General features: G+C 42.7%; 1 protein-coding gene across 2 annotated transcripts; it reads left to right on the top strand.

Annotated features, from left to right (window-relative positions):
• Window positions 1-2245: 2245 nt before the first annotated feature.
• On the top strand, window positions 2246-15370 carry LOC147336746 (protein NLRC3-like). Of its 2 annotated transcripts, XR_015128314.1 has the most exons (6): window positions 2246-3412; window positions 3529-5353; window positions 6607-6780; window positions 8525-8701; window positions 11294-11467; window positions 12143-15370. XR_015128314.1 is itself a non-coding variant. In XM_086285558.1 (3 exons), exons 1-3 carry the CDS (start codon window positions 3151-3153, stop codon window positions 6782-6784), a joined length of 2265 nt encoding a protein of 754 aa, XP_086141684.1. In that variant the 5' UTR covers window positions 2246-3150. The 2 variants fall into 2 exon arrangements, 1 of the variants encoding a protein (XP_086141684.1); XM_086285558.1 differs by lacking the exons at window positions 8525-8701; window positions 11294-11467; window positions 12143-15370 and having other exon boundaries at window positions 6607-6784.
• The last annotated feature ends 6300 nt before the right edge of the window (window positions 15371-21670 follow it).

The raw sequence follows: 21670 nt of genomic DNA, 5'->3' as shown, positions 1-21670 counted from the left end.
ACATAACCCTGAAACTAATCCAGAGCCTGGACCTGAACCCAGCTGTGTTTCCTTAAAGAGCAACGTGTCGAAGGGTATTGGTGAAAACTTTAACAAAAGACTGTTATGTGACAAAGAGTAAGTACATTATTTTTATGAGATTGTTCATCATGTCTTTAATTTAATATTTCCAGTTTTTCCTTCCTGTCTCATGAAGCTGTTACATTTATTGTTTTTCTTTTAGGATCAATAAGAGTCCAGAATCTCCTGGACCTGAACCCAGCTGTGTTTCCTTAAAGAGCAGCGAGTCGAAGGATTTTCGTCTAAACTTTAAAGGCTGTTCTTCTCCTGCTGAGAGGTAATGTGTGTCTAGATGTTGTTCCTATATTTTTGAATAAATCCTCATGTTTAATATCAGCTCAGCTCTTTTTCACACACATTTCTATGTTGGTATGTGAAGCGGTGTGTGTTGGAGTGTTTCCACAAACACAGCAGTCAGAGTGGAAAGAGTGGATGTTGTAGGAGGTGTTTGTGTAGTGAAGAGGCTGAGTGTCTGTAGGACTCCAGCTGCTCCAGCAGGTGTCTCCTTTGTGCTTTGCTTCAAACACAGTGTAGGGAGGAGCTTCCACTCAGGTGTTTCAGGTGTTGCTGGATGGAGGAGGACAAATAGTTTTTCCCTTCAGTGACACTTCAGCAGCTCAATGTTCTGGGGAGATGTTTGTCTTTATGAAGGTTTATGGATTCTTGTTCTTACTTTGGTTAAACTGAGCAATACATTTTCCATCTAACATTTAAAGTAAATTTCCAGGTGAATAAAAGATCTGCAGCTGCAGCCTCTGTGATGTTTCACAGTCTGAAAGTAACAAATTCAACCAGAGTTCAAACAAAGGCTTAATATACGTGTGTGTTTGATATAATGCCAACAAGTACAAATAGGTGTTCTTACAGGTCTTAATCACAGAGGTCTGATAAGTCTGGTGACTTTCACACTCAATAATTTTGCTGCCTTTTATTTTATATTGGCCTTTTTAAAGCCCTTCAAAGTCTCCCACATTCATACAGAGCTTTTAACACCAAACTCCTTTACAGTCCTTCTCCTCTCACACACGATCACACGACTGATTTGTCTGCAGCAGCTGTGTTACTGCTAGTATTTTATTATGTGTGTAATCTCCTCATATTGTTCCTGTGGTTTAGTTTGACTTCCTTCTGCAAACTCAGCTGCTCTGTTGCTAATACACGTCTCCATGAATATGATTGATCAGATGCTGCCAACACCATGTGTTTCATGTGAACTCTCAGCTGAAAGCCTGGGTTGACTTATCGAGTTAATAACAAGCTTCACGTGACTGTGAATGCTAAAGTGAATCCAGATAAAGGAACGAGACCCTGCTAATGTTGGACTCACTTCTTAGTGTAGATCCGAGGAGGAAGTTCAACATAGCCATTCTTTGTGCTAGCTCGACCAAACCTGAGACCACAGTGCAGGATAATGATCATCATCTGTCTCTGTCAAGGACATTTAAAATCCACAAATAACAAACATAATTATATTTGATCATTAAAAATATGTTTTCACTTAAAAAAGCATGAGCACACTGGTGGATTACAGAAACATGAAAACTGGTTAACAGTAAAGTTAATTTAGGTGTAAACAAAGTGTCAAACATACTGAAGTAGAAGGACTGATGTTTGTGTTAACCCTCACATGGGCTGTACAACATTATATAGGGAGACAAAAACAGAGATTATCGTAGCCATCGCTCTCTCGCATGGACGTGGCAGTCTTGCTGTCTGCTGCGAATCCTCCCCGTACCTCCGTGACCTCGTCTGGTATCTGCTCCCTCCTCTGTAAGAGACAGTAAAGGAAAACACGTCTCTGCCTAGTCTTGAAAATCTAATCTTATCATCCATTGTTCTTCTAGGGCCTCTTCTTCTTGTGGCCTCAGCTAACTGCTAATATTTAAATGGCTAACATTAACGTGTGTGCCAGCCAGGTTAACATTAATGATGAACTATGATTAATTAACTGATGTTGAAACTGGAGCTTTACTGACCTCTGAAATTCCTCCTAAAGTGTTATTCAGTGTTGTGACAGTCAGCTGCTTCAGCTGCTGCTGGGATGGGCTGTGGCAAAGAGAACAGAGAAAATCCAAATCAGAGTTTTTCTCTGAATTAAAAGCAAGGAAACAACAATATATTCTACATGGTGAAACTGATGGTTTATGGAGTTTGGGTCTGTTTTTCTGTATTCATGCAGATAAAGTGTAAACTCAGATGAATTATACCATCAAATGTTAAAGGAAAATATCAGGATGAGTGTCTGTGAGCTGAGAAGGACGTGAAGCGAGCAGTTTATCCCAGAGCTGAAGCTGCTCTGTGTGCAGAGATGAGCTCAGATTCGTGCTGTGATTGATCAACAGTCACAGAAATGTAGACTTGTAGTTATTACTGCAGTATTGTCACAGCAGATACTGATAAACATGTATTATGAGGATGGATGATCAAGTTTCTCACTCTCTCCTTTAAATCTCAGTTTTTTTTCTTCTTCACAGTTTATCTGTTAATTTATTAATGAATAACACTGAAAGAGTTTCTGTTATATTTCCCCTTGAACATCACCTTATTAGGGCGGCTTTAGGAAATAGCCCCCCTCCAAAGAATGAATAAATGAATGATGATAATAATAAAATGATTCAAAAGCAGAGCTCAGAGTGGTAGACTGGTCAAACATGGATCCACGGGTGGTTCAACTGCATTTGGTGACGTGACTAAAGCAAATCTTTCAAATAATCCCACCATCAACGGGATGTTGTCTCCTTTACTACGGTTACTTTACTTGGTCACTGTGTGAATTTCTTTGAAATGAACCAAATTCTTTTATTTGTTGGTTGTTGCATATTTAACCTCTACAGTCAGGAAAGGAGGAGATGAGGCCTCAACAATGTTGGGTTGTAGCTGTGGTTCAGGTTAGAGTGAGTGTCCATGGAATAAATGTAAGTCAGTGAACTGGAAACATGACTGTGTTCAAACTTTTTTTCCTTTTTATAATGAGTCTAATCAAAGGTGGACAGAAGTATCTCCACTGTGACTTTTCAGTGTCACCATCAGAGCTTCTGCACAGTGTCATCAAATCTGGATGTTTGTCACTAACAGTCACTGATTTTAGTGATGAAGAAATGTGTTCACAGAGGGAGGAAGAGGAAGAGGAGTGGTGTTTGTGAGGAGGAGCAGCCGTCCTGCTGTGCTTTGTGTCAGGACGTCCTGAAGGATCCAGTCTCTACCAGCTGTGGACACTGGTTCTGCAGACAGTGCATCTCCTCATACTGGGACCAGTCTGCTTCATCAGGAGACTCCTCCTGTCCCCAGTGTGGAGAAAGATCCAGAAGCAGAGCTGGACTGCAGACAGCCAGTCAGAGCAGCTGTGTACAAAGTAAGACTGAACATCTGTCTGCTGATGGACTCGTTTCTGAAAACTGGACTTCTTGTGTTGTTCAGACATTGAAGAGTTTTCTTTCTCTTTAGTCTCATTGTTTTTCTTTCTTTCAGCAGATGTTGGTCTGCAGGAGGTTTTAGATGAACATAAGATCAGTCTGAGGAGGAGATGTGAACGTGTGACTGAAGGAAGTGAAACAGGAAGTAGAACCCTCCTCAACAGGATCTACACTGAGCTCTACATCACAGAGGGACAGAGTGAAGAGGTTCATAGCCAACATGAGGTGAGGCAGCTGGAGACAGCTTCCAAGATGGACGCCCTCCATGACGCTCCAATCAGGTGCCAGGACATCTTTAAAGCCTTACCTGACCAACAGAGACCCATCAGAGTGGTTCTGACCAACGGCGTGGCTGGTGTTGGAAAAACCTTCTCAGTGCAGAAGTTCACTCTGGACTGGGCAGAGGGCTTGGAGAACCAACATGTCAGTGTGGTGGTTCTGCTTTCATTCAGGGAGCTGAACCTGATCAGAGATGAGCAGTACAGTCTTCTGGAGCTGCTCCATGTTTTCCATCCAACATTACAGAAGGTCACAGCAGAGAAGCTGGCTGTCTCTCAGATTTTGTTCATCTTTGACGGCCTGGATGAAAGCAGACTTTCATTGGATTTCACCAACAGGAAGCTGCTGTCTGATGTCACACAGAAGTCATCAGTCAGCCAGCTCCTGACAAACCTCATCCAGGGGAATCTGCTTCCCTCGGCTCTCGTCTGGATAACTTCCCGACCCGCAGCAGCCAATCAGATCCCTCCCACATGTGTTGACAGGCTAACAGAAGTACGAGGCTTCACTGACGCCCAGAAGGAGGAGTACTTCAGGAGGAGATTCAGTGATGAAGAGCTGTCCAGCAGAATCATCTCCCACATGAAGACATCCAGGAGCCTCCACATCATGTGTAGAATCCCAGTCTTCTGCTGGATCACTGCTACAGTTCTGGAGCACATGTTGACTACAGAGCAGAGAGGAGAGCTGCCCAAGACCCTGACTGACATGTACTCACACTTCCTGCTGGTTCAGACAAAGAGGAAGAAGAAGAAATACCATGAGGGACGTGAGACGAGTCCACAGGAGCTGACAGAGGCTGACAGGGAAGTTCTTCTGAAGCTGGGGAGGCTGGCGTTTGAACATCTGGAGAAAGGAAACATCATGTTCTACCAAGAAGACCTGGAGCAGTGTGGTCTGGATGTGACAGAGGCCTCTGTGTACTCAGGAGTTTGTACAGAGATCTTCAAAAGAGAGTGTGTGATCTTCCAGAAACCAGTCTACTGCTTTGTTCATCTGAGCATTCAGGAGTTTCTGGCTGCTGTCTACATGTTCCACTGTCACACCAACAGGAAGACAAAGGTGCTGAAGAACTTCCTTAAATCAAAATCTTTGACCAAGATAATTTCCAGTGTTTTCGATGACGAAGATCTCCAATCACTTGATGTATTTCTGAGGAGAGTCATGGAGAAATCCCTCCAGAGTAAAAATGGCCACCTGGACCTGTTTGTTCGCTTCCTTCATGGCCTCTGTCTGGAGTCCAACCAGAGACTCTTAGTAGGTCTGCTGGGGCAGACAGAGATCAGTCCAGGAACCATCCAGAGAGTCATCAACAACCTGAAGAAGATGAACAGTGATGAAATCTCTCCTGACAGAAGCATCAACATCTTCCACTGTCTGACGGAGATGAACGACCTATCAGTACATCAGGAGATCCAAGAGTTCCTGAAGTCAGAGAACAGATCAGAGAAGGAACTCTCTGAGATCCAGTGCTCAGCTCTGGCCTTCATGCTGCAGATGTCAGAGGAGGTTCTGGATGAGTTGGACCTGCAGAAGTACAACACATCAGAGCGGGGACGACGGAGACTGATTCCAGCTGTGAGGAACTGCAGAAAGGCTGGGTGAGTCCAGATGTGATCATTAACATCATTGATCAGTGTAGGTTAGTAGTTTAATGTTGAAAATAAAATCAGATTGTAACCACAAAGTGTTTGTGTCCGTACGATGCAACCTTCCACACCATTCCTTTATTGTACAGACTCAGCAGCATCTCCATGGATCCCAAATCCAAGAGTGGAGAACAGATTTGAAGTGTGTCACATCCATGCAGTCACAGCTGTTTCCACTCTCTCTCCATCCTCCTCACTGTTCCATATTTGATATCAGAGTAACACACTGCTTGGTTATGTGCAGTCATCATCAGTGACTGTGGGTCAAACAGAAGCTCTCTGATTGGTTGCTGACCTTGGTCACCTGTCCACTCTCACCTGTTTGTGTTTGCTCTCTCTTTGCTGTCTCCATCCTCTCTCTCCTTTCTCTCCCTCTCTGTCTTTGTACGTCACTCAGGTCCAATGGAAACAGTGACATTTACAAACCAATCAAAGACAAACTGATCCATGTCAGGTTATAACAATATTCAAAGTGAATACAGGCTGCTGCTGGACACAGACAGGTAACATCATTTTGACTTGCTGTGACCTGGATCTGGACTCATAAACACTGAAGCCCTGAACAGGAATACAAATCATTTTCTGCCAACTAGCGACACACCAGAAGATAATGGCTCAAAAAATTCACATGAGCCAATCATTTCTGTGTTTAGTTCCCCTGAAATCAGATCTGATATCAGCAGCTCTGAGTTCATTCATCATTATTGTCCAGTGATGAGATTTCTGCTCCGTTTGGTAACAGTCAGCAGGTTTTTCCTGCGTGTGGACGTGAACAGTCGTACCTGACAGCAGGTAGCAAACAGAGATCATCTTTCCAGCTGGAACTCTTCACTGAGCTGAACTCATTCAAAATGTTCTGGAGTCAAAACAGGAAACAGTCCAAATGTGTGTCTTCACTCTGACTCTGGATCAGATCTCAGTGCCAGACTGTGGATATTATGGAAGCCTAAATGTGACACCATCTTCCTTCTTCATCTGCAGATTAAAGCCAAACAAAGATTCTCATTAAAAGTCTGCAGGTCTGAGAGAGACTCAATCGTTGTGTCATGTCAAACACAGTAAGAGGAGCTGAAGCACAGATGTGAAGAGCAAATTCATCAGATTATGACCTCACTCTGTTTTGTCTTCATATACATTCAGTCTGTGTTTATAATGCAGATTTTCTGCTTTTTTAATAACACATTTCATATTTTCTATCATCACAGACTGACTCGGTGTGGACTCTCAGAGTCTCACTGTGAAGTTGTGGCCTCAGCTCTGAAGTCCAACCCCTCCCATCTGACAGAGCTGGACATGAATGAGAACAACCTGCAGGATTCAGGAGTTAAGCTTCTGTGTGCTGGACTGGAGAGTCCAAACTGTGGACTGGAGACTCTGAGGTGAGTTCACTGACTGCGGCTGTTGTTGTTTTTCTATATTTCAGGTCTTTGATTGATGTTTGAAACTTTCTTTAGTTCCTAAATGTTCATGATGTGTCTGAAGACAAATGTGAAGAAGTTTGAGCGCTTTCAGAAATGTTGTCTTTCCAAACGACTGAACAACAGTTTTTCCTTTTGGCTCCAAACAGAAGTGACAGACTTGAGCAGGGTTCATTTAAAGGCTGACAGAAGTGGAGTGGTGACGGGGAGATGTTTGACAGGACAGTGTTTCAGCCTCCACAGGTTCATGTTGTGCTCCATCAGTCAGTGAAGATGAAGTCAGTGCTGATGAGGCTGTAGAGTGTGTGAGGGATGTGAATGAGGATGATGAAGATCTGATGATAGCAGATAAAAACAGGCTGCAGAGACTTTGAGCCATACAGGGCACACAGTGTGTGTACAGAACAGCTGAAATCATTATGGAGGCCTCACTGGGATATGGAAGCATCACAGTACAGCTTCAGTGAAGCATTAAAGTCTCTGATATGAGATGAGAAATGAAGCAGCCAGCGCTTTTTCATGAGTGGAAATCCACTGTGACTGTGAGCTGCTGCTACAGCCTCCAGATTAGCCAGCAGCTCATCCTGCTCAACATTTTCTCACCAACTTTAATGGAAGTGTGATGTTTTCAGCTGGAGTGATGGTCAGGGTGGCCTCCCTCTCCTCTTCTTCTCCTCTTCCTCTTTCATTTGTAAAGCCACTTCTGCTGCTTTCATTCATTTGGAAGTCCTGTAGCTGAGTTTGGGAGAGACTAACAGCCTCGGCAGCAGAGGGGAGAAAGGCTGTAACACCACCACTTTACTCTGTTCTACCTGTCACATCATTTTATCAGGAAACAAATATGCTCATGTTTTTACTATGTTTGTCTTGAAGATGTAAGAAGCTCACATGGTGCTTTTTATTATTGTGTTGGTTTGTTTCCTGTCTCTTGGATGGAGCCCAGCTGTGCGTGGCCCCTGGGCCTGTGGTCAGAGTGTGTGCTGGATAATCCGGCCCAGGATGAGGCCAAACTGGAATGGGATGAAATGTCTGTCACATAATTGAGCATAGTGTAGTTTCATTTCTGCACAATTTAAAAACAACCAAAACTTTGTTCTGTCTTTTCTATGTTATACCGCAGACTTTCTTTGATACTGTGTCCAAAAGGAGCAGCTTTTACTTTGAAGGGGAGGCGTCTCTGTTTCCTCTTCAGGTTGGATGATGGAAGCAAATGAGTGTGTGATGTTCTTTCAGTGTTGCACTTTGTAGACGCTCCCTGAGCACTGGTCTCACAGCCAGCTGCACATAGAGACCAGTGTTGTTAGTCCAGGTCAGAAGATGACTTGTTGGAATGAAAATGAGCTTGTAGTTTGTCTGCTTGAATAATGTGACTGGAAAAAGGTGTTGGACTTCAAATATGTCCATTTCTTTCACACTTCACCTTTAAAAGTGAAGCCTTGTGGTTCCTGGAAGGAAAAACACGACTTTTTCAAGTCTTTGTCCTGTTTTTATGATAAATGTACGACTTTAATGTGAAACATTCAGAGTTTTTTCTCTTGTTGTGTTTGTTTGAAGCTGCTTCCTGTTGGCTTCAGCTGTTTGGAGTTTCCATTTTCTAAACTTCTACATTCTGAACCTTCTTCAGCTCTGAACAGATGATGAAACACTGAATGATTTCAAGCTCACACTTTGTCTAATAAACTTACATCTTTCATTCTTTATACAGATTGATCAACTGTGGTTTGTCAGAGATCAGCTGAGATTATCTGGCAGCAGCACTGAAGTCCAACCCCTCCCATCTGAGACAGCTGGACCTGAGCTACAACAAAAAGCTGCAGGATTCAGGAGTGAAGCATCTGTGTGGTTTCCTGGAGAGTCCAGGATGTGGACTTGAAACTCTGAGGTCAGTCAGCATGTTTTAGTTGTGCTGAGATGAATATGAGGTGAAAGTTGTGCTGACACTAAACTGCAGACATCAGGCTGATATTATACTGATCCACACTGAGGATCTTCATGGTAAAGTCTGTTTTCTTCTTCTCTGGTTTAGTCCATTGACTGGAGCAGAACAATGTTCACATTTCAAACAGTGAGACTCAACGTATGGCCCGCGGCCCACACGCGGCCGGCCCACCTTTCCTGATTCAGAGAGAGGGGACCCTGATTAACTGTGTAGTGTTCTTCCTCACAGTTCTAAGTATCAGACACAACAATGAATAATCCACAGCTGACTGTCTTTAGCAGGTCAAAGGTCACGGCACACAGCAGACAGTGGGAAATATTATAATTCTGATCATTTATCAGCACATATCCATATGTATAAAAACAAAGCTGACACTGTGAGACTTGATCAGAGGTGTGATCATCACAGCAGAGGCCTTTGTGTCAAAGTCACTGAGGATCAAACAGAATCACATGAAGCAGATTTTCCTCTTCTGGCTTTTTATAGCAAATAACCTTCAAAATATTCTGCAGTCCATCAAAAACTGAAGCAAACCATGAATCAACATGTGAACATGAGCTGATGCTGCTGAAGGGAAGCAAAGTTACAGAGGTTTGATTACAGACACAGCTGAGAGTTTGTAATCTGTCATCATTTTAAAAGGTTTAAATTTCTTCTTCTCTGGTTTAGTCCATTGACTGCAGCAGAACAATGTTCACATTTCAAACCTTCAAAGAAGAAGAAAAATCCTCCACTGGATAATTCACTGTGAAACTCTCCAACTCTTCATTCCACCTTAAACTCTGTCTGACACTGAAATCCAAAGCAAAATAGGTTTCTATTAAAGGTTGTAATTTGTATATGAAAAAGTGCTTTGGCTCAGCAGGGATCAGCTTACAGGTAGAATACAGCTGCTGGGTGGTATTAGCATGTCATAGCTATCTACCAAACTGCTAACTGGGGGATTTCAGGCCATCTATGAATCATTTTTGCTAACTGTTTATTCAGCTTAGGCTCACAGGGCTGGAGCCTGTGCCCTAGCTGTCATAGGGCAAGAGGCGTGGTCCACCTGCACAGGTGAGCAGTCCATCACAGGGCCAACAGAGAGAGACAGAGAAGCACTCTCTCACATCCACACCTACAGCCAATTTAGAAGCACCAATGAACCTAAGCAGCATTTCATTGGACTGTGGGAGAACATCCAACCTCCACAGAAAGGCCAACAAGCTTCAACCTACAACCTTCTTGCTTTAAGGCACTAGTGCTAACCACTTTTCCCAAATCCTGCATCTTCCTGTTTCTGACTCCAGGCCAGCTCCACTAACACTTTCTCATCAGACACTGCCACCTAGTGGAGGAAGTCTTTGTTCCATTTGAAGCTTCAGATGACAGTTAGTTCCTTTACAAAGAGGTGGAGGTGGTGGGGCCACAGCACCATCATCACTGAGTGCCACAGGACACTTAACCTTTGTTTCCATATGCTGGGAACTTCCTGTTGTTCCAAGGAGGACTGGAAAATGTGTGAAAATCTCCCAGTCAGTTCCTCACAGCGCACTTCAATCATTTCCCTCCCACAGCATCAGGACCAGGGCTTTTTCTCTCTTTGGTCCCACTAAGAGATTTCCACACAAACACCTCATCAGTGGGACTCTCAGAGCTACCAGCCCTTTGCTACAATCACAAAGCTCTTCATTGAAATCAATGATATCAAAGCTGGAATCAAATGAGTCCAAGTCTTCTGCTGATTCAGCATCACATTCATCTTTGCTCCTTGTCCTGCATCCCCATCATGGACTTCATTCCTTTCCAAACCAGCCTTGAGTGTCCTTTATTCAGCTCATCCTCTGCTTTACTTTTACACCTGATTTTAGCTGCTTTATCTCTCTTTCAACAAGTTTCTGTGCCTCAATCTTTTTCTTCTCTCCCTCATAACAAGACAGCTTCTTCTGCCTGAGAACATGTTGGAGTGATTTACTAATCCAGGGCTGCTTATTGGGGAAAATACTTCCTGTTTCCAAAGTAATCCCCATTTTCTCAGAAAGAAATGTAAGTAGAAATCGATGATCTAAGTGAGAACACGAGACTTTAAAAAGTCCCAGTGGGTGCAGTCAAAGCAGTCCCTCAGTCCCAGTATAGAGTCTTTGGTCCAGACTGGAACAACTGTGTGCCCAGTTTGAGCTCTCTTCAGTTCTGTGACCTGACAGAGCCAGAGGGGCCATCACATCACATTTAGAAGCTCCCCTAATGGAGCCACAACACATGTCCAATACTTAGTCTGTCTTGTTGGACCAACTTGAAGAAATGATTCAAGGACTTAGTCACAGAACAGAGATTCAAATCTCCAAAATCCAACTGGCTGCATCAGGACATATAGTCTGAAACTCTGCACAGTTTCCTGTTTGAAGCTGCTTCCTGTTGGCTTCAGCTGTTTGGAGTTTCCATTTTCTAAACTTCTACATTCTGAACCTTCTTCAGCTCTGAACAAATGGTGAAACACTGAATGATTTCAAGCTCACACTGTGTCTAATAAACTTACATCTTTCATTCTTTATACAGATTGATCGACTGTGGTTTGTCAGAGATCAGCTGTGATTATCTGGCAGCAGCACTGAAGTCCAACCCCTCCCATCTGAGAGAGCTGGACCTGTGGGGAAACAACCTGAAAGATCCAGATGTGAATCAGCTGTCTGATCTTAAGGAGAGTCCAGACTACAGACTGGAGTGGCTGCTGTAAGTAGAGTGATGGAGTGAGTGGGTGGTGCTGTCAGCAGTATTGTACTAAACACAGTCAGTATTAAACAAAGATCCAGTGTTTCCTGTAAAGCTGCAGCTTCTCAGTGAAGCTGTGAGAGGAGAATGGTGACAGGCTTCAGGATTGGACACAAACACTTCCTGTTTCTCACCTTTATGGTCACCATAGTAACAGCTGACACGCTCTGATCAAACAGTGTCAACAGCCAATCAGCTCTCTGAACAAAGCAGCACGCAGACCAATGACTGCATTCATTTCCAAGTTTAAAGCAGTGAAGAACACAGTCTGTAGGTGAGGAAGAATTTAGTGAGAGCAGATGTTTGGATGGAATTCCTCCAGTGAACAGCTGGAACCGTCCATCTGGATTGTTGGGCTTGTTGTTGGGGTTCCTACTGAGCTCAGAGTGGACACACCAAGGTTCTTCTAATGAATGAAAGTCCCAACTCAAACTAGGAGGGAAAAACATTGTCAGCAACTTCAATGAAAATCCAAAGATTAGAAAAAGTGAAGCAACAATGAGTCCTAGTACAGTCCCAGCACTGAAGTCCCTGCTGCTCTTTATACTGGATGTGCTGCATCACTGACTGACAGCTGATGAAGAGTCTCTGGAAACACTCGTTTATCTCCTCTGCTCTTCCTTCTTCTCTCTGCAGGTGGAGGTGATGATGGTAAACAGGACGGTGTGTGTGCTGAGAGAGGAGGAGCTGTGTCCTGATGATCCAGAGAGGTTGAAGCAGCAGCAGCTTGTGTGTAGAGATGCTCTGACTGGGCCATGTTACTGGAAGGTGGAGAGGAGAGCTTCATCCATCAGTGACTGACAGAGGAATGAGAAGAAGTGCAGATGACTGTCAGTGCTGCAGAGTGAACTGCTCTGAGAACAGCTCCACTGTCAGACACAATGTAGAGTCCAGCATCATCCCTGTGTGTCCCTCTGGATCTGACAGAGGATCATCAGTGTATCTGGACTGCTCTGCTGCTGCTCTGTCCTTCTACAGTCTCTGCACAGTCTCTGTCTGACTCTGGCTTCAGACCCTCCTGGATCAAACTCACCTGGAAAGACTTTCAAACATCACTCAATAGATTTGAATACAGAATATATTTGATATATACTGTAGATGTACTGTAGAGTTGCAGTTTGTCACTTGTAAATACAGTCTGTGAGCAGCTGTGAGCTGAAAGATCTTTCTAGAAACACGAAATGTTTTCACTCTTCTGTTTCTTTTTCATATATTTCCACAACATTAATATTGATCCCACCTGTCTCACCTGTTTCATGCTTTTATACATAATAACAGGACACGTGTGATCTGAGCGCTGCTGTGGTTGCTGTGCTGCACGTCTTCATTTAGATAACAGAGACATCTAGTGGTTCAGAGGGAGAACTGCAGGAGGTGGAGCTGTGTTTTAGCGTGGAAAACTTTTTATCTTTTAGGCGCAGATACAAATATGACAAGTATCAGTGTAAGATACAAAAGGTCACATCAGTCAGCAGAGGGAACAGTGATCACACAGCAATGTAAGAATAGAAACATAACAGTGAATCTGGACATGTATACAGATGGAAGCAAACAAACAGGATGTAACACTACATTAAAGCCACAAATGGGAAGAAAACAAACCCATAGGAAAATATATTTGATCTCAGGAATCCAAATCAGATGCTTTAGAGCAGGGGTCGGCAACCCTGGGCACGCGTGTAACAGCTGGCACGTGAAGGGTTAACTGATGGCACGACCATAGCTGGACTGGCCATCGGGCATACTGATGGTGATTTTTCGTTTTTATGGACCGATGATGTTTTTTTTATTTTTTTGTAACGGTATAAACGATGGAAGGTGGTGGATTGGCCGGATGCTGGTCGATGTGTAAAAATAAGTCAGTTGTTTGGTGGTGGCTATGGTGGAGCTTCCACAGAGGCAGCAGGTGGATGAGGGAAAGGGGAGGCAGGAGGAGCAGAGACCCGAGGCGGCCGCCGGTCCGAGTGTCAGGTGAACTGAACTTCAGGTAAGAAGTTATGACCTGCAGTCTATCTGGGTCAGATATAAACCAAGTTTAGGTGGAGTTTATTTTCCTTGTGCTGACTTTTTACAGTCAGTTACAATAACTCGTACTGCTACTAGCTAGCATGACGGAGTTTCTATACAGCTGGGTGGTGCTATGATGTTACTGATAGTGAACTTTACAGTGGCTTTCAAAATTATTCGGCCCCCTTGAACTTTCCCACATTTTGTCAGCTTCACTCATCAAAGTCAGGGGGCGGGGTCAATGCTGATCAAGTCAAAAGCATTGCTTTGGGCGTTCTTTTAGTGGGCTTTTCTGTCACGGCCTGCGTGGCAGGCTATGATGAGGGGAAGGAGGACCCAAATGCTGGACTCTTTGATGAGGTCAGTGCATTTATTTACAGTAATGCAAAATAATCCAAACAACAATAAATCCCCAGTGCGTTCCCGACTCTGACATGTCCTCTTGCCAGTGTTAGTGTTCTTTGTCTCCGCTCCTCAGTGTCTGAGCACCCCGTGCTCGCTGCCCTCTCGCCTCCACACTCCTCCTGGGGAATAACAAAGAGGCAGCCGTCAGCAACGCCACAATGCAGCAGACTAACCTTAACTAACTCGCCAAGAGACTAACGTGAAGTTACGCAATGATCCATCATCGGAGACAGCTCCACCACACTCCTAAGTAGCTCCTCTGACGAGGCTTGATCAGCTGCAGGTGTGAGTAATTCTCCTCCGCAGGTGTGGCCAGGCTCCTGGCTGACACACCCACACACACACACACACACACACACACCTAGATACACAAACATGGAAACAGGAGACAGCAGCACCAAAAACACACATGTCCATAACTTCTTACAGGCCCTGGGTCACCCAGACCCCGGTCCCATGACAATTCCTCAAAACTAAGTAGGCCTACACACCAGGGTTTGGACATGTGTGGACCCAAACTATACTTAAACTTTACCCTTTTTTGTGTGTCACCAAATACACTTTAATATCTTCTAGACAAGAATGTAGTGGCACAATCTTTAACCTCCTAAGACCCAAACTCCTCCGTGGCATTCATTTTTAATTTCTCTTTGATATTTGGGCTGATTGGGACCTGATGAATGTAAAAACAAAGAATTACCAGGTTTATTTATATTTTTTTACCAAATTTTTGTTTCTGAGAAAAATGAGAGCCACATATGAGGATATTTGTCTAAAATGTCAATAGCACACTGGCAGTGTAACATCCTTGTGAGTGGATATCAGGCACTTGTAGAGCAAAATGTAGTATTTTGGTCTAAACAACCCAAAATGTGATGTCCACATATGTGGACGCCAGGTCCTAGGAGGTTAAATATCTGCTCACTTTGTCAAAATGAACCTAATCATCTCTGATGAGTTCAGTGATGTCTGCCAGCTCACCTTGCAAGTGGTCGAGCTCATACCGCCGACAAGGCGGCACACAACTTGTAAACCCCCTGCTGACTATCACCTCTGGAGTTATTTATTTATGTTAGGTTCAACTGTTCCTGCAGAAAGTAAGCACGTGTTACTGATAAAAAGTCCAATAGAAGCAAAGTCTAAACTTTGAAAACAAAAAACAGAAACCTGTCTGATTCAGATCTGATGTTTGGGGAGTTTCAATAAGCAGTGTGACCCGTGTATATGCATCAGGGGTGGTTTTGATTATCGATTTATCGATTAAAATTGATTCTCGCTTGGATAACATGATATCGATTCATTAAAACCCTGAATCGATTTTTTAATATAAATTCATTTTGGCCAAAACGCCAGAATCTCAGGTTAAACCTCCCAAAATTTCAACAACCACCAAACAGCTAAAACAGTAAATGAGAGCAGGAACACGGATTCTGCACAAAGACGTAAACACAAAGCGCGGAGCCGCCGACGCATCAGAATCAGTGAGATGTGACTTTCTCACCTGACTGCACGGACACGAGCTGAAAGCCGACAGCTCGCTGATTCTGATGTTTCGGCGGCTCCACGCTTTGTGTTTACGCCCTTTTTGCGCTGATTCTGAAGCTGCAGGTTTGATCTCTCTCCAAACAATATTGAGTAAACCAGCAGCAAAAGAAGCTCCAAACTACGCTTCACATAAACATCGTCATGAATTCCCTCTGATTGTTTTGCTGCCACCAGGATAAAATCACACTTCATGCACAGCTCTCTCTCTCTCTCTCTCTCTGTACTTCAAGAACAGTTTCCTGTTTTCTGCATTATTCGCTTGCTTGTTACGCACAAGTCTACCGTTTTTACAGCCTGTCGGCAGCTATTTTTTCTTTTACTTACTTCTGAAAACAAAGCCTCGTTTCTGCCGTTCAATACTGAACAAATTTAAACTTTTTAAAATGATGCAAAATTGCAAAATGCTCAGCTGTGTCTGTAATCAAACCTCTGTAACTTTGCTCTGCTTCACGTCAGCAGCATCAGGTAATGTTCATATGTTCATTAATGGTTTTCTTTTGTTTTTGATGTACTGCAGAATATTTGTATAAAATCCCAGGCCAGGAAAACCTTCATGTTTTTCTGTTTGATCCTCAGCTACTTTGACACAAAGGCATCTGCTGTGACGCTCACAGCTTTGATAAAGTCTCGCAAGTGTCAGATTTCTTTTTATAGATATAAAAATATAGAAATGTACTGATGCATGACCTGAATTATAATATTTCTGACTGTCTGAGGCAAAATTTCCCCGATTCACATTGAATCAAATTGAATGGAATCGTGGATCGAATAGATTCTAGACATGAGTGACGATGCCAGCCCTAATATGCATGTTTTAATAAAAGAGATAAAGTTGGTGTTTCAGTCATGTAGTAACTGTTAGCTTTAACTGTACAAGGCTTGTTAGACATAATGAAACACATCGTACAGATTTCTGGATGTTAGACTATAATTTTTATAATGATTATTAATCTTGAGTCTAAAAAGTCAGTCGAGTATATCCAGGATATCTTTCTGTTAACTGGATTCACTGACCCTAACACTGGGACCAGGATAAGCGGTCGCATGAAGCTGGTTACCAGCTGACAATCTTATTATTTAATTAATTTAATTAAGTTATTTATTTTTTCTACTTTTTCCTCCACATTTCCCCTGAAATGAAGGGATTGTGTTGAACATGCTTTAGTTCCTCACATTTTTCTGCATCTCTTTGTTCAACCCCCTGAATTAAAGCTGAAAGTCTGCACTTCAAACACATCTGAGTTGTTTCATTTCAAATTGATTTTAGTGTATGTACAGAACCAAAATCAGAAATGAAGTTCTCTCTGTCCAGATATTTATGGACCTAACTGTATAATCTATACAGCACGTAAAAAATGCTGTAAATAAAGAAGTCTGTGAAAATGTGGCGCTTCCAGGTCAATTTAAACTGAAGTGATATAATCTTCTCCCCACAGTTTGAGTTTGTATTGTCTCAGCTGCAGACAGACTATGATATTAATATTATTAGTTATTAATATTATTAGTTATAAAGGACACCTTCCTGCCTTTAGTCTTATTCATGATGATTATTAGTCGTCTTCTAATGTCCACAAGTCTGTATGATGTGTTTCATAGTTTCTAACAAGCCTTTTAAACTTAAGTTACTGCATTGCTGAAACACCAACATCTGCTTATTGAACAAAACAAAAACAACCAAAAGACCACACATCTGATTTTATTTTTAATTTAATAGACTTCCAAAGATTATACCAGATAACTGGCCTCAGAATATAATTGAATAAACATGTTTAAAAACGATAACCTAATCCTGTCTTGACAGGCTGAGCTCTTCAGTATCCACCAACAGCATCGTCATGCTGAGTCAGACGTTTCTGCTCCTGGTGGAAATACTCTTCCTCTTTCCACATTGTACCAAATGTTTTTAAATGTTAGTTTCAATTTAAAATTAAAGATTAAAAAAGTGTAACACATGATGCAAATGTAAACAAAAGCCCCTCTGCAGTATCAAGTCTGCATGGCACAGTGACACACTTTAGGTGATCTCCATCCTTGGGAAAAGTGCTGTCAGCTATTTCCCAGTCCCCTGGCGTCTGTGCTGTTCACAGAATCACAATTCCATCGCTGAACTTCTGCACCGTCGATTAGAGCTTGGCACGCTCCCTTCATCCTTCTGCTTCTGTTCCAACGCCGCTGAAGAATTAGGGCAGAGCACATCGTACACCCTAGTTGTCTTCCTCAACGTCAACGTTGAATCTCTTTCACTCCTTCTGGTTGTTTGCTGTTCAAAGTCTCCTCTCGACGATCTTCTGGAAGCTCAGTAGCACAGCTCACTGTGGGATGTCTGCTGTGCTGAAGCTGATCTCTGCTCCTCTATGATCCTCCTGAAGCCTCTCTCCAGGCCTCAGCTTCCATCTTGTGGATGATCTCCTTCAGTCACTCCTTCTCAGGGCACGTCACAACATCTGCAAGTTAAAATATTGACACTCCTCTTTTGCCACACGGCTCTCGCCATGTGTCAACTCCACACAATGAGACATGCACAAGAATGTTGCACATTCTCTCTGAAAAATTCTCCAGGGTTTCTCTTGGAGCAGCTCCACTCCAAACCTGTAACCCTGTGTCAAAGAAACATTAGTCAGTGGTTAAATGTTAAGATTGTTCAACTCCCAGCTCCACCCGGAGCCTGTATCCTTGCCTGTAGACAAAACCCCGTAAGTTAAAACAAACTTCACATTTGCAAACAACTGTAGCTCATAAGAGTAATAAAGTATTCAGCATCACAGAGACAAGTATCATTGCAGGTTTATTCTAAATCATTAAACTCCTGCTTTTGTGCCATAATTTGCTCCAAATCATCGATCATCTCAAATTCATCCCACATTGTAATCAGTGACTTTCCTTAAGTTCGTCGCTCACTTGTTTCATCACTATGAGCTCAATAGTGGTCAGATAATGAGCCCATTTGAACTATTCTATAACCCTGCACATCTGCTCAGTTGTCACTTGTCTGTCTGTGCTGAATCCTTTACAAGCACATTAGAGAAACATTAGCAGTAGCATCCTAGGTCAGGCCTGGGTCACCAGACTCCAGAGATGCTGTAAAAGGTCATAAAGTTAACACTCTGCTGTAAAAGAAGTAACACTGGCTTCAACACAGGATGTCTCTCACACTGTATTCACATCTCCACTGTAATATTCACATTCCTCAACAACACAGTGTAATTTCATCACCAACATACAGCCTGTCAACACAGTTTCCTTCACACAAAAACTCAGTAATCCTGTGGTAGAAAAACATTATTAAGTTGTGTCCTGCTGTAAATCACGTGATCAAATCACATGATTAACCCTCTGCTGTAGAAAAGTAATGTAAATGTTAGCGCTGCGCAGGTGAATACACACTTTCTCACAGTGACGTCTGCATTGTGAGTAATACAGGATCATGAATAACACACTGCTGGTAAATTCACAGACACACAGAAAAATTACAGCTAAAAGCTTAAATTTGCAGAGTTCACACAGTCATGTGACCCAAAGTTTCCTCCTCTGGTCTCCTCCTGCTCCTGCAACAAAAGACACACACAGAGATACATCCACCCCTTTGTTACATCTGGGTGGGGGTTAACCTTTGCATAGTGGTGTTAAGTCAGTCAACTCTTGTCAGCTTTCAGCAGTCCAGTCAGTTCCCCATTTTTACTCATTTTTTATTCATTTATTCATTCAGTGCTGATAGTGGAATCTATCGTCGCATTTCGTTTCCACCCTCAGCAATATGACGCCATTTCAAAAAAAGAAAAAGAATTTCGACTGGATCACCGCTGAATCCTTTCAGACAGGGACTCGCTTCCTAATTGTCCCAATAAGTGGCTTTCTCCTGAACCCATTTTAATTTTGGAGAAACTCACTTTGCAACCGTTCCCAACAACATGTTGTGTAGTTCTTCCTGTTCAAATGTTCAGATGTGCTTTAAATGACAAAGATTTAGCAACAAACTTTCAGTGCACTGTGAAAGTAACACAATAAAAAGGAAAAAAGAAAGAAAGGCCTTGTTAAGTCATGACACGTGTTCTTCATCCCAGGAGGGGAAACCTAACTGGCAGGTTCAACTTTGCAACAAAAGACAAATCATCAGCCAGATTAATCTCAAACATTCATCCACTCAGCCACACACCTCACACCACACAACATAACCCTGTTGTCTCATCACATAACAACTTTCTTCTCATGTAACCAAATGTGTGCCATGTTAAAACTTCTTCACACATCAGAAACTCAACAATCAGCTCACTCATTCAAGACCCCTCATCAGCGTCCTGTTTTCTCCTCTATGATGCAACCATCTGTCCTCCAAAATAATATTCGTCCACTAGTCTATGTATCACTTTCATCTTACTAGTGACTTGGACAAGATGACAAACAGAATCTCATGCTTCATGAGTCAAATTGTTGTCGTGTTGAACAGATTCATGTACTGATCGTCTCCAGAATGTTAGAAGAGCTTCAATGAATCATTAGAAACAACTTACAGCTGCACAGCTGTGTCAAACACATCTGTGTGTCATTGTGGGATTGTTGTGTTTCTACATGTGACACACGTCTAAAACATGCACACAATTTGAACACAAAACAGGGACATTTGTTACCACAGCCAGATGCTGAGAGCCATTTACTTGTAGTCCTGTGTCTATATATATGTACCATTAGATGTTATTGGAATGAAATGATTGTCAGCTTTGATAGTTTCATGTATGTATGACGGTGAAAAAGCCGTCGGCCTCTGGAAGGAAACAGAAGACATTTCAGAGGCTGCAGCAGATTTCTTTGATTTGGGGCCTTTTTCAGCTTTATTGGACAGAGCAGTGAAGATAAGTGACAGCAAAGCAGAGAGAAAGGGGGCGTGGCCCGGGTCAGAATCAAACCAGGCCAGCTGCTCTCCACCTCGTGGCACATGGTCACCTGCTCATCCTAGTGAGCTCCACCAGCAGCCCTTTCACACACTTTACACTGTCAAACACTGTGTGAGGACCTCAGCTAACAACAGGCTACATTTAAGTCTGGACTACATGCTTTTATATTGAGGAGATTTTTCACTGTTTTTATTCCATCAGCAGCTCAACATCATGAGCAGCTTTGACATAAAGACATCAAACTCAAGCTGACTTTAAACTACTTTTAATACAGGGGCTCAAAAACAACAACATCTTTATTATATATCAGGACAGAAAGTCATTTCATCTCAAATGGAAAACAGCTTTATTATGAATAATCAGCACTATCAACTGGTTTGGGATCTCCACCAGTTTCATGTCTTTACAGCTTCTCCAACAAAGTTCCTGTAAAATCACCATGTTTGTCTTTATGGGTTTGATAGTGATTGATTATTCAGTCCCAATCTGCTGTCATCTAAAGAACAAAATGATGTTTCTATGAGTCAAAAAGCTCCAGATGTTGTCGGCTTCACAAAGAAAACAAAGAACTTAAACACAAAGTGTTTGGAGCCAAAATGTTCCCAAGCTGCTCTTTTTGAAATGGCAGAGGTACAGTGGTGTCTAACAGCACACTGTGGAAGGCAAACATGTTATTGTTGGATGAAACTTCATGAATCCTTTGTAGATTTGAGCTGTTGGAGCCTTTCTTTTCTCTTCATGTGTACAGATGCTGAGGAGGCAGGTGAAGCAGGTGGAGCTGTTGTGATGCTGGCAGAGGGTGTGTTTTAGTAACTCTGTGAGGCAGAACTGGATCCAACATTGTGGATGTGTTGATGTTGGAGCCATTAAGAGTCTCTGGCCACACTGTAGGATTTCCCTTTGATCCACTGTGGGGGCATTTTGGAGTCTGTCAGTGAAACTCTTCATGTTTGTGTTTGACTCCAGTTTATAGAAACAGAGAAATGTGTCATGCTTTTGTTCGGCCTCCACAAATACACACATTTGTTCATTGGTTGGACTTTTTGGAAGGAGACACATTGAAAACCATGTTAATAATATCTTGTTGTTTCCTGTGGATCCAACACAGAGAGTGGACTTCAGACAGAAAGCGTGGAAGAGATTTTAGAGGCCGTGTGTGGCAACAGGAAGTTGTCCCGAGTTCTCTCTGACTGTCTCCTTGGTGCATTTAAACCCCTGTTCCTCCCTGTCCTCATCGTCTGTTGTCTTCGTCTCCGTTATCAGTCATCATAATTTTACCATCTCTGTACAAGTCTGCAAATTTCTTTATTAAATCATA

This window comes from Aulonocara sp. 'chitande type north' Nkhata Bay, linkage group LG3, assembly GCF_057382095.1.
Source record: "Aulonocara sp. 'chitande type north' Nkhata Bay isolate Kocher_YH1m ecotype deep benthic linkage group LG3, A_spYH_male_GT1.1, whole genome shotgun sequence".
Lineage (NCBI taxonomy): Eukaryota > Metazoa > Chordata > Actinopteri > Cichliformes > Cichlidae > Aulonocara > Aulonocara sp. 'chitande type north' Nkhata Bay.
Note: the sequence above shows the minus strand (reverse complement) of the source record. Positions and strands in the feature narration are given on the sequence as shown.

What these genes read in the sequence shown, in the direction of transcription:
- LOC147336746 (XM_086285558.1), top strand. Translation starts at nt 3,151, where the DNA reads ATGAAGAAATGTGTTCACAGAGGGAGGAAGAGGAAGAGGAGTGGTGTT. An exon ending in TCAGAGCAGCTGTGTACAAA is followed by an intron (nt 3,413 to 3,528) that starts GTAAGACTGAAC and finishes TCTTTCTTTCAG; the next exon opens with CAGATGTTGGTCTGCAGGAG. An exon ending in AGGAACTGCAGAAAGGCTGG is followed by an intron (nt 5,354 to 6,606) that starts GTGAGTCCAGAT and finishes CTATCATCACAG; the next exon opens with ACTGACTCGGTGTGGACTCT.